Here is a 13,004-nt window from a genome sequence, read left to right on the forward strand (position 1 = left end):
GTTCAGGCTTTTTTTAGAGTTCTACAGGGTCGAGTATCAGATGCGGCGAGATATCCTTGTCCAGGTCGAAAATTCGCTACGATCGGCTGCTTATTGCTGCCGACTGAAGATTTTTTCTTTCCTCCGGGGCCACGGCCTGCACAAAACCAGAGAGAGGCTAGCCCAGAGCAACGGGCCTGGATATTCCGGTTCACTTAATCGTTTCTTCGGACTTGAGATCGCGCCAGGCCTCTCTCTTTCTCTTCCCGACCGTTCTGACCGAAAAAACGAAGAAAGCTTTCGCGCTCTGGGTACACAAAGGACTCTGGAAGCGCTCTATCCCGTCCCGCAGGATGCAGCTACTCAAATGATGCGCCAGATGCGATCGAATATTATTCGTGGGCAAAACTTGGCGATCCTATGGATATTTTGAAAGACGTGGGGTATTTTTATTCGGAGACACGATTATGAGAAGAATTTCTGAATTTTTTTTTATAGGGACTATGAGACGATTTGTATATATTTGAAGTATATTCTGAAAATTTGTCAAGTAATTATATTGATAAATAACGGAAACATTAAAATTTGTTTAGAATCTAAGTAGAAAATTCATAACTCAAAATTTTCGCATCGTTCTTGAAAATGTTTTCCTGTGACTTCTTTTAGTCAATAATGTATTATTACCTTATGTGTATACGTATATTTATTTTAACACCTCTTTGTCTGAAGACTACTCTTATAAAACAAAATTTTAATTACTATATATCAGCATTATTTAGCGAAATAAGTTCCAGAAATATATTTTCTATGTAGGTGAATCATAGATATTTAAAAAAAACTATTTCCCTTATTACCAAACCTTAAAATTGAGATCTTCCCTACATCATCATCATCACCACCATCATCATTTCATTCAACAAGCCTACACAATTTAAAATCCATAAACAGTTAACGATCTACGCCTGTTAACGATCGTGCATCCTCTGTACTTGTTCGCATGGTATTTATACGTATAGCGCTTTGCTTTTTGCACCTAATGTACAACATCCGTATATAAATTTTCACAGGTTCGTGTAAACATTACGGAGAGCTAATTTTTACCGAATTCTTGACAGCATCCTGTTCCACGTATTCATGCACAATCCCCTCCTCGTCAATTATCGTTGTCTTTAGTGCTTTTCTAGCTTTCGAACAAGGAAGTCACGCTCATACGTCAATTCGGTCTTTGCATGCCGTCGAGCCATCGAAGAGGAGCGATTCCGCCGAATACATCTTCGCTACATTCGTGTCATAACGATCGTCGAGTCTTGACAAAAGGACACACGAGCTCGTCAGACGAGGCAGCAATCGTGCAACGATCGTTGCATTTGCGCGGTGCCCGTCTTCGCGTTTTAATCCTTTCGCTACAGCAGTGCTCAGCCAAGAGCCATTGCTGTAGTATGGATTTAGCGGGGTGTTTGCCTGTTTGATAGCACGAGCGTGTGTCATGGTTCTTTTCACGTGTTATTCGGGATTGAAAAGAGTTTTATACGTTTAGAGTTTAGATACCTGTCTAGGTGTGCCTGGAGGAAGATTATTTTACGTTACTATTGCAGTGGTTCATTAGTAAGATTGCATGAATGAAATCTATACGATTGATCCTTCGAAACCTGTATCACATATATACAGTCAGTCATAAAAGTCTAAATACACTATATCTGTGGTTGTAAAGCAAAATGACCTAAATCGCATGCTTTGGTTTTCGAGATATTGGCATCTAAAGTTTTCAACTACAATACTTATAGATTTTTGTCTTCTTGAACTTTTATTTTTAAGTGAAAAAATTCTTTTAAGACTTTTTCTTCTTTCTGCAAATATAAGTTCTATAGTCTAGATCTTAATTAAGGCCTTAACTTAAATTTTTTGAAAATGTGACATAGGTCGTTTTACCTTACAGCCACAGATATTACAAGAAAATTCACTTAGCTTGAAAATTCTGATTTTAATGAAAGTTTGTGTGTATTTAGAGCATAAGGGCTTATACATGGAATAATTCATTTTGTTGATGACAAATCTTTTTGAAGAGGTGAAATTAATTCCCAATGTCTCAGCATTTTTTCATGTTTTGAATAAAATTGTCTCTGGGAATTTTTTTTTTTCGATAGGGTAATAAAGTTTAAAAAATTAAGCATTTTTTACATGAAATGTTTTGTTGTGTCTTGCATCATTGTAAAGTTATATTTGAAAAGACGAAAAGACACCGAAACTTTAGGCGTTGACTTAATCTCCTTAAAGTGATATTCCATTAAAAAGCATTGTCATATAATTTCTTATGCTCTACATACACACAAATTTTGATTAAGATCAGAATTTTCGGGTTAGGTGAATTTCCTTGTAATATAGTATATGTAGACTTTTGTGACTGACTATATTTTAAAAGTGACAAAACTAAAAAAAAGCGACTTCCGAGTTACAATTAATCAGTTCGATGAACATATTTCTATTCATTATAAAAATGTTATCAATTAAATTTTAACACTGTAGAGTTAATTTAAAGAATTCTTTAAATGTAAATTACCAATTATTTGAATAATAACAAGAAAATCATAAGCATATTTGTTAGATGAATTATTCAAGTAAATTAACTTTCACTAGATAAAACTATTCTTGTGATAATATTATTTATTTGGTAAATAATTTTCTTTTTTTCTTTTGCTGACCCTGAAAAACATGCTTCTTTAAGTTGTGTCACTTTTGAAGTATATGTGTTCAAAGTTGATTCTTATGGCTAGCGAATAAAACAAAAATTTTACATTATTTTAATTTTGACAACAGTTAATAATTGGGTGGCTGCTTATTCGTACAGCCTCAGTCCGTAGAATTTTTTTCATTAGCAGACTGTCATTAGAACAGCAACAATGCGAATATCGTCATGCTAAATCCATTGAAGAGTTAACGAATGGGTTGCCTGTCGCCGGTTAAACGGCTAGTGAGAATCAGCTTTAATACGCTACTCTGACACGCATGCATCTTCCATAAACCTAATGAATCCTGAATATACCGGGTGTGCCAGACAACGTACATACAGAACTTGAACCGATGAGTCACGATTTTGTGATCTTCAACTTATTTAATATTCACAGCTTTGGATTTTAGATGTGTGTAAATTTATTATAACTATGAATAATTTGAAGGTCACTATGACTTCTAGACATCAAATTTTGTATCAGTTTCCTTTTATCGTTTGTTATTGGCACATTCTGTATACATTATACTCCTAATGCAGGCAGGAACACCCTTTTCGTCTTCACTTTTCAACGGACGAAAGAACACGGTCGAATCAGAATTAGTAATAGAATCGACGAGCTCGCGTGTGATTTCATAAATATTCCCGCGGAATTAAGCCCGATTTGCATATGTCGCGCGCGCACCAGCCTATTCGCCATTCGCTCCTTTTCGCGGGCTCCACGGCGCATAAACGATGACAAAGAGCAAACGTTTGCTGTCGGCGAGCGAGAGAAATTGAGGAGCAGCGAGAGTGTGTACATAATAATCGACGGAGGCTAGGTAGCGGGAGAGCTTTTTCACCCGAACGCCAAGAGAACGCATCCGAACAAGTCGTCACACGCAATTCGTCGCTGCAGGCATGCTCTTGAACGTTACCTTTCAAATCGCTTGGCAAGATTTGCCCCCTCAAGATGACATCTTTGAGAAAATGCATATAAATTCGAGATAAAATTACCCGAGACGTTTTTCCCATTAACCTCTTTTTTCTTTTCTATACAGGGTGATCCACAGTTTTCCATGGTAACTTTGCTGATGTGTCTTATAGGTAAAAATAAGATTAATATATTGCATGTACATATATATATTATAAAAGTAATGCAACTTAAAAACTGTATTCTTCAATGGAAGAAAAAAACTGTTTATGAGTTTGGAAGGAAATTATAAATATTTATATTATTGTTATATTGTTTATTACCAAATAAATAATACTAACAAAAAGAGTAGTTTTATATACTGAAAATTATCTTACTTGTATAATTCGTCTAAAAAATATGTTTATTAAAAAATATGATTTTCTTGTCATTATTTAAATAACTTTTAATCTATATTTGAAGAGTTTTTTAGATAAATTCTAGAATTTCAAAGTTTAATTAGCAAAATTTAATAATGAATAGAGTTGTATTTACCAAATTGATTCATAGTTGTAACTCGAAAATTGTGTTTTTGGTGTTGCATCATTTTTTAAATATGTCTGGTGTCATGTGACAAAAAGTTTATAAATGCTTCATAAAAATATGGCATTTGAAAAATACAATAATAGTGTCTTATAAATGAATAAAGGATAAGATATATTAAGTAAAAAATTGACTTAATTAACACTATTTTCAACGATGGTCTTTTGGCCTCCTGGATCATCTGATGTTGCACCTTTAGATTTTTACTTGTAGAACTCTCTGAGTGCAAAGCTTGTTGATACAAAACTACTTACACAAAATTAAATTACGAGACTTATGCAGCATCACGTAGGAAGAAATTATACGTACAACATTGCGACAAACTTGAATCTACAATAAATTCAATAGTACGTCAGTATGTGATGATTTGCATCCATAAAAGCGAGTGACATTTCAGAATTGAAACAGGTATAACGTTTAATATTTTTGTTGCAACTTCCTAATGAAGTATTTATGGACTTCTTATTACAGAACATCATAATCTTATTTTTACCTATAAAACACTGGCGAAGTTTTAATAAAAAATAGTAGAACACTCTGTATAATTATCTTATATTACAAAGTATATCTGTTCCTCACAACATTTGATACAAAAATTCGTATCGTTTTACGAGACAAAAATCATTCAAGTTCATGCATCTTTTAAATTGATACATATATCAGTATTTATTTTCAATTAAAAATTTTGAAAAATATGCATAACGTCTAAATGTACTAAAGATTACAGTAACAGACATAATAAAATATTAATAGAATAACAAAATGTCGCGAGGTATCAAGAAAAGCACGGGGTGCGCAAAATCGGTAGAGCCGCGACTGTGCGCTTCGAGCAGCACGCAATATGGCGGCTCGCTCGGATGTTCTTTCGACATTTCGAAAGAGCGGCGCACGAGAGTTTGAAATCTCGAATCGCATCTAGCCTCCCTCCTCGCTGTCGTGGTAACGTCATTCAAATATCTCGCCAGGTCTCGATACCTTCGGGGAGGACTTCCTCGCGTGTTGGGTCGTGTGCACGCGTAAACAAACAGGGGCCAGGAAAATACCAAGCGAAATTACGCGGCGAGGTTAACCTCCTCGCCGGTTTTCTGGCTCGTCGTCGACGAGACGCCACGAACGAAGGAGAAGAGAAATACATACACGCACAGGTGCTCGAAAGGCAGACTGTAAAAGGGATAGAAGAGGAAGAGTGTAGGATAGGATCGAAAGAGACAGAGCGAGGGGGAGGGAATGAACGGCCCAGGGAGTCACCAGCACCGCGGCTTGGGCATGCAGGGACGTTACAGGGCCGTAGTAACCGGTGGCACTCCCACAGGGCCTCACTTGCGCCCTCCAGCGCCACCTCACGCCCGCGCCGGATGGCACCCTCATAATCAGCACCCTCAGCATGGCCAGATACCTCAGCAATACACCGGCAACAAGGAATACCCGTATCGACAGTGTCCACCGCCACGCTTCCATAATGGGTATACGATTCTGCAGCACCTTTGGTGCGCATTCGTTCTTACTCAGTTTTATCCAATTTTTTTTTATCGATCTTCAAATGATATTTGCTTGCGTGTTAAAGAAGGATGGGAGAGGGAACTGTGTAATATTTAGGGTAGGAGTTGATTCAAGTTGAAATATCTCAAATTTGATGTGTTGATAATTGTTGTAGTTACAATTTTCGCGGCGAATTTTAGTTACACGTGACACCACCGTTACTCTTTTGTTTTTCCAGCGCGAGTGCATTCTAATTTTCAAACGTTTCTATATTCAAAATTCAAATTTGAAACATAAATCATAAACCAATTGAAGTATTCATAAATTTAGATTTTCAAATATTCTAATATTTACCGTCTCTTGAAGGAGAAATTTTTTTAAGGCCAAATAGAATAATTGTATTTCTTATTTTGAGAATGTATTCGTTTAATCAAAGGCCACAAATAATAGGGAATTTTCTAGGGAACATCTACCCTCAACAGTTTTCATTGTATCTTTTAAATTTAAGAACATGTGAACGTACACGTGTAACTAATAGCAAGTTAAATATTACAATTGTTTAATAGTCGAATTTTCGAGGTTTGTGTATTTCCTTCAATTTCTGTGTTGCAATTCTTGAAACGAAATCGTCTACTTCCTCGCAAGTGGTTTCACGCACGGCCCTGAAAAATGTAACTATAACCTAGCATCGTTGTACTCATATTTAAATTAAAGCTCACATGATGCAGACGATTATCAAGATTAGGATACCTAATTTTATAATTAAAGGTTTCATCCTTGTTACATTAGTTCTACACAAATTTGAACTAAATCATAACCTCTAAAGATCTTTTGCTTTATTTTTCAATTCTCCAGTAACCATGCAACTGGTTAGAGACGTACAATGATGTTCGCGCATGCAAATGCTCCAATCATGATCAGGAAGTGTCACCATTCGTTATCACACAAAGAAGTGAATAACTATTAGCTGATTTATTTTCATCGAGAATATTGTTAGATAATAACGTAATCTAGGAAAAATTTAACGAAGATTGAGAAACTGTAGTACTACAACTAAGAAAAGACCGTGATCAATATAAGTTTTTCGACGCTCAGTACGATTGCAAAGTAAAATATATTATAATATAAATCAAGATAAACCATTATCATGAATGGCGTCTGTAAATATACAAATTTCGAAACAGCCTCCCCTTTTGAGCAACTTGCTCAGCCCGACGAGTGCGCGTTTAATTTTCAGAGCAACCGACATTGAAGAGTCGACGATTCTAATCAACGATAATAAACGCGCGTGCAGGGGGCGCCCTCGCGATACTCGTGTTACGACGTCGCGAACGTTGCAGCGGGCGCACTTTTGTTTTCGCGTTCGTTCAGTCGTAGCTTCGTTTAAAGTCTCTCTCGTGTTCTTGTTTGCAATTCGATTCGTCAAATCTTGTATCAGAGCATTCGGCGTTTTATCGTGCCAAATCGTGCCGCGGTCTAGCGTCGTTGAAAATTTGTCCGCAGCCTATGTTTATACGGTACATAGAGGCACATTTGCATAACGAAAAAGTGTCGATATTGGAGCTTACTCATCAGAGGATCTATATTGTGAAAGTATATCTGTTTGTAGTTATATACGATCACGTTTGTAAATAGAATAGAACGTATAGGAGAGACGTGTGTATCACTCTTCTCACGAATGGCATAATATAAATATACATATATATATGTGCAGTGAGCGAAAGATGCCCATTCGACGACGTTTTTCTTTTCCACCCAGAATGTAAATCTTGAATCTTTATTGCCGACCGATTCATCGCTGCATGTATTTCACTATATAGCACGCGACCTTGAAGGTACTATCGAAGTCGATAACAACCTTGACATTCGTTTGACAGTAACTATGATTTTCTTCACTAGGAATGCCTGAGCGTTTGTTCGTTTCTTCTTTCTTTTTCTTTGTAATGTCTCTTTTTGCGTACCATATTTATAACGTATCCTCACTGGTTATCTTGTTTAGCATGCCACCGTTATAAATATCAGTTTTGGATGAGTATATTATGTAAACATTTTCTTCCTCGACACTGCATATTTATCGTTACGTATTTTGTTGTTTCGTGTATGAGAAAAGATTCGTCTTGTCGACTTTACCCCCGAAAGTGAAGAACAGATCGAGGATGCTCGATGGTTCTCTTGTCAAATACATCTCTATAGCGTCTGTTTATTGTATCTGATTCGCGTAAATTCGATGGGGCCTCGTAGTACGGCGACCACGCTCATTCAGCAACGGGAATCCAGATATAATATTACATTCGTGTCGTGACAGAGGGTGTATCTAGTCCAACCGAAACATTTTATCGCGGGCTTGCATATGGTAACGAATTAAGACTGAAGGAGAAGAAACGTTGTCGCCATGATGATAATTGTAGTAGGGTATAAGAGGTCTGCGAGTAGCACATGTATGTATTGTAAAGTTCGATTGGCGTTGTTGTGTCACTCAACCGGTGTTCTAGATACTAATTGCTGGACGAATTGATTTTTTAAAAGTAAAAATATTACAAAATGGCGGAGTCATTCGCCGTTTCCTCTTGATAGAATACTGTTTGTTAGCTACCACACTAGACAAAGAGTGAAAGGTCTGATATAAAAAAAATTACCGTTGATTCGTAAACTAGAAACTATTATCTACAATGTAGCGCACGATTTTTTTGATACGTCAATTATTTGATTTATTATAAATGATTAAAGTTGAGTTTTTTAAATAAAAATCAGTGATTTCTCTTCGAACTGCGGTTATTTCTATCAATTAGCAATCGATGTTCTACAAGACATTTCGAAAGCAACGAATAACTCTGCTATTTTGTAATATTTTTTGTTTTGAAAAAGTAAAAAGTAAATGTTACATTTATATTCTCTTAGAAAGACTATATTTTTCATTTAGTAATTACTCATGCAAAAATTTTAAAACATTATTTATTTTTTGGAATAATCTTCATCTGATATACTGATTTTGTTGAAGAGGAATTTTCTGTTTTAGGAACGCTTTTAACGCGTGTCAAGCATTTCGAAAATTTAAGGAAAAGTTTTTAAATATTTGTAAAAATGACAAATGGTAAATTTCTTAAATAAAATGTCTTATTAATTGAAATGAAACATTTGTCTAGTATTATAAAACATATCGGTGTACAGGTGTTAGCTTTACTTCATCATTACAGGTATATAGAATCGTAAACGACTGGAGGATAAGCAGAACAAACAAGGAATGTCATAAAACAGTTTTACTGAGAAAATCAATTTTTAATGCTTTAGTCCACCAATAAAGAAACAGGATTCTCGAGACTCAACTGTTTACTTTATAACATGAAGTTTATACTCTAATTAGGCATTACTAACATATATATTTATATCATAATTAGTCATGATCATCAATTGAAGAGAGAGGTTGGAATTTCATAGCCCCAAGTAAATCACTGATTCTACAAATAAACAGTCATAAATTACGTCCCTCAGGTTTAGTTAAGTCAGCCATAATCTGGAGAAATATTAAAAAAGTTTCATTATTTCAAATATTTTACTGATCGCTAAATTAGCGATTCTTATCACTCTCGAATTCAATCTCGGTTAGGTTGCTAGCGGTTTTCCATTACCAAAAGTGACACCAGCTAACTTTCACCGTAACATAGATTTCGAGAAGCTATTGTAGTAGCGTTGCTAACAATATCATATTTTCGTCCACGTTTAGGGATTGTCCTGGGGTTGGTACGTCTTCCGGCTCAAACGGTAAGGAAGTCTCGTATCACGGGAACGTAGGTGGATCCAGCGTGGGGTACAAGCCGGCCCCACAGCACAGTCCGCAGTCGAGGGGTCCACCGACTCATTTCCCACAGGAATCGGTGGGTCCACCGGCCAATTCTCCGCCATTGCATATCAACATCTGCGGTCAAGTAAGCATCCTCTCACTGAAATACACCACCTGCGATACAATCTACGGATTTTAAAACATGTATACGCTCGTAGGAGAACACGATGCGTGGTCCATTATTGAACATGAGTCCAGGCCTTGGAGCTAGCGGCGTCGATATGGAGTACCGTAGAAGTTCTCAAGGTATCGAAAGTTTCGAAACGGTCTATCGATCTTTGCCCTCCTCGGTGTTCTCCCGTTTCAATTCCTCTGAAAGTAACAACCCGATTTTCAGCCACCAACCAGCTACCTCTGAGCCCTGTGCAAATCCAGCCGTCGCCGCCATACTATAGACAGCCTAGTCAGGATGATGGTAGAAAGGTGAGTTCCCTTTTATTAGGGCTAACGAGCCGCCATATTACTTTCTTTGTAACGTACAGTAAAACAAAAACTTCCTCGATCTGTTTCCAGAGCGAATCTCCATCCAGGAAGCGACGTCGAATATCGCGCAACGGCGCCGTCTCCGGGATAGAGGTTCACGAAACAACACCCCCGTCGCCTACGCCACCACCGTTACCCTCCATACCCTCTCTGCCATCACTCCCGAACCCTTCGCCCTGGGAATTCTCGCCAGCGCCCCAAAGGCGATCGCCCCGCAATCACATGTCCACACGCGGCAGCCCTACCATGAGGAATCGTTATCAACGATATACAGACTCTTTCGGGCTGTCCCATCCTTTCCTTCCTGGTCATAATCCCCATCCGACGATCCACAACTCCCATCACGGGATCCACGGCTCCCATCACAATATCCACAACTCGCATCACAATCTGCACAACTCGCATCACAATCTGCACAATTCCCATCACAATATGCATAACGCGCACCAGGCGCATCCCCATCATCCACCTGGCACTGGACACCACCCTGCTCAGGGGGCGAACGGTCCTGTGATGGTCGACGTTGGCCAAGTCGGTGTTTCTGGCCTGGGAGTCGCCGTTAGTGGGGAACCACTCTGGCATCCGCAGGCGACAGGTTATAGAATCCCTTGTCAGCTGCACGGAATATACGCACCGACTGGGGCGCACGCGTTTACACACTCGTGTCCAGTAAGCAGACGTTCCTTTTTGCATAGAAATATTCTCTGGGTTGTCTGCAGGGCGCTGTTAACAAATAAACGTATTTCTGCAGGTCACACATCATCACGGCCACTATTCAGCGGCTCACCCGACCCACCCAGGTCATAGTCTGGTTGGTTCGATAGTTGGCGCAGCATCTAGGGGCTACCCAACGCCAGCCGGAGGTCCTGTCGCTGCTCTTCACCACGCTCACGCGCCTCCACCACCCGTCCATACTACTCACTATACTGCACACCATCAACTTTCACAACAGGTGCAATTGAGAGATCAAACATCTTTTTTTTCATGCTTTCTTAAACCGAATTAATTTACTTGTTTTTGTGGAGTAAAGAGGAACTAGTTTTTGCATAATTATTCAGTAATAAAAATCACTTGCATTAAGATGGAAAACATACTCTATATCTTTCACAATTCTTGTCTCTCTTAACACTCTCTTTAACTATCAGTCTAATCTGCTTTTTAACATGCGGATTAACCCTTACGCTGCTCTATTCACGTATAGATGAAAGCTGCTACATTCCCCATTCGCTTCTAATTTTGACTTTAGACCACGTGTTCTTATTTTTATAATGATATGTATACTAACATATAAAATGCAAAAAAAATTTTAAATTAAAAACTTTTTTCGTTTAAAATTGATACTTCAAGAATTATCGGATAATTTAAATAAACAACGCAAGGGTTAACAATCTTGCTTGGACTTTATTTCGTATGACAACATATATTTATAATAATTCTCTTTTCTTGTTACAGCGAGAGGCTGAACTAGAGTTAATAGAGTCCCATCATCATCACCGCGTCGGGGCTGCCGCCGGTGCACCTTTACCTCTGCAGCACTCGTATTCACCACCAACTCTCACTCAAGTCACGACACCTCCTCCTATATTCCTATCAGAAACAAGAAACAGTCAGTTGGAAATACTTCAAACGAGATCCGCGAGACGCGCTTTCATTCGATCGGAGTTGAGAAGATTGAGAGGACAGCTACCGTTTCCGCCGACTCCAACATTCTTATTGCACTTCTTGTGAGTATTGCAATAACCTTGTCACGTTTGAAACGACCGATTTCGTGAGTCGTAATCAAAGAAATGTTGCTATTCACAGAGCGATGTTCAGCAACCCGCCATTATCTCCGTACAGTCAGGCAGAGTTGTCCTCGTCAGATTCAGTAACCGAGAATTACGAGGCTTTGCTGTCCCTAGCGGAGAGATTGGGGGAGGCGAAACCAAGAGGACTAACGCGGGCCGAGATCGAGCAGCTGCCTTCATACAAATTCAACGCAGAGACGCATCAGGGAGACCAGACGAACTGCGTCGTTTGCATGTGCGACTTCGAGGCTTTGCAGTCGCTACGCGTTCTGCCATGCTCTCACGAGTTCCACTCTAAGTGCATTGACAAGTGGCTCAGGGTAAGCGACGTTGTTTTTACACGTTAACACTTTTACTGTCCCCTGACCCGCAAGCGAATCAGGTGCATGTTAAATCGCTTCTATGCGCGAGTCAAGATTAAATATGTTTTAAATCACAGAGGTGCTGTGTGCAACGTGCAGAGTTTTTTCTGTAATCAATTTCATTTTTGAGAGAACTTGCGCGTACAGTTTCATTGCACTTTTCACTTATGTACCATTCTATTTTAGAGGTGCATGTTGTAGCAATTTTTTAAATTTTATCGTGACATTAAAGATGAAATCGTTTAGTAAAAAATATTATTGTGTCATAAAGTATAATTTCATATTCAAGAAATAAACAAGCTTTTTAATTCTATTGCTCTCTACTTTGAAATATGTACAACTAAAATTAATAATTACGTAGTTTGTGCTAGAATATATGCACGAGGGTTATTTAATAAGTAAAAAGCCAAACGCTCTAGTTTAAATACTATTCATAATAAGAAATATGGTACTTTCAAAATTATTAGTAGGCATCCCTAGCAGTTGTTTAGAACAATTGCTAGTCAATTATTTCAGTATATATAATTTTTGTCAGTCAGTCAACAATGATATATAATTTCATAAACTGTACTTTGAATAGACAGCGTTTTGTTATAAGATTTTTGAATCGTGAAAATTTTTATAAGTGTATGAATGAATTGACAAATGACCGAATAGGAAATTTGTATTCATGAACTTATTCTTGGCAATATGCGAATTACGGTACAATAAATCACTGAAAATTGTAACGTAATATAATGCTTGAAAATAATGTATAGTCCGTGGCACAGAGAGAACGACGAGGTTTGCAGACAAAAGGACTGCTTTTTCTTCTTGCTCTTTCTTACTTCGCTACAACGCTTAAAATTATCGGTTT

At 38.0% G+C, this 13,004-nt stretch overlaps 1 protein-coding gene across 7 annotated transcripts in view; it reads left to right on the forward strand.

Annotated features, from left to right (window-relative positions):
• Mura (ring finger protein murashka) overlaps positions 1-13,004 on the forward strand; it is a 52,595-nt gene that overhangs the window by 26,364 nt on the left and 13,227 nt on the right. For 5 of the 7 annotated variants that reach the window (XR_013002702.1, XR_013002704.1, XR_013002701.1 and 2 more), the window contains exons 2-9: positions 5,165-5,686; positions 9,400-9,601; positions 9,675-9,762; positions 9,854-9,939; positions 10,030-10,668; positions 10,751-10,951; positions 11,452-11,723; positions 11,803-12,106. Coding sequence is in view for 3 of the 7 variants with exons in the window: in XM_076385911.1 (XP_076242026.1) it covers positions 5,427-5,686; positions 9,400-9,601; positions 9,675-9,762; positions 9,854-9,939; positions 10,030-10,668; positions 10,751-10,951; positions 11,452-11,723; positions 11,803-12,106 (2,052 nt within the window). In the remaining 4 variants the exon portion in view is untranslated. The remainder of the gene's footprint in view (positions 1-5,164; positions 5,687-9,399; positions 9,602-9,674; positions 9,763-9,853; positions 9,940-10,029; positions 10,669-10,750; positions 10,952-11,451; positions 11,724-11,802; positions 12,107-13,004) is intronic. The other 2 variants (XM_076385912.1, XM_076385913.1) reach the window with 2 other exon arrangements.

This window comes from Calliopsis andreniformis, chromosome 9, assembly GCF_051401765.1.
Source record: "Calliopsis andreniformis isolate RMS-2024a chromosome 9, iyCalAndr_principal, whole genome shotgun sequence".
Taxonomy (NCBI): Eukaryota; Metazoa; Arthropoda; class Insecta; order Hymenoptera; family Andrenidae; genus Calliopsis; species Calliopsis andreniformis.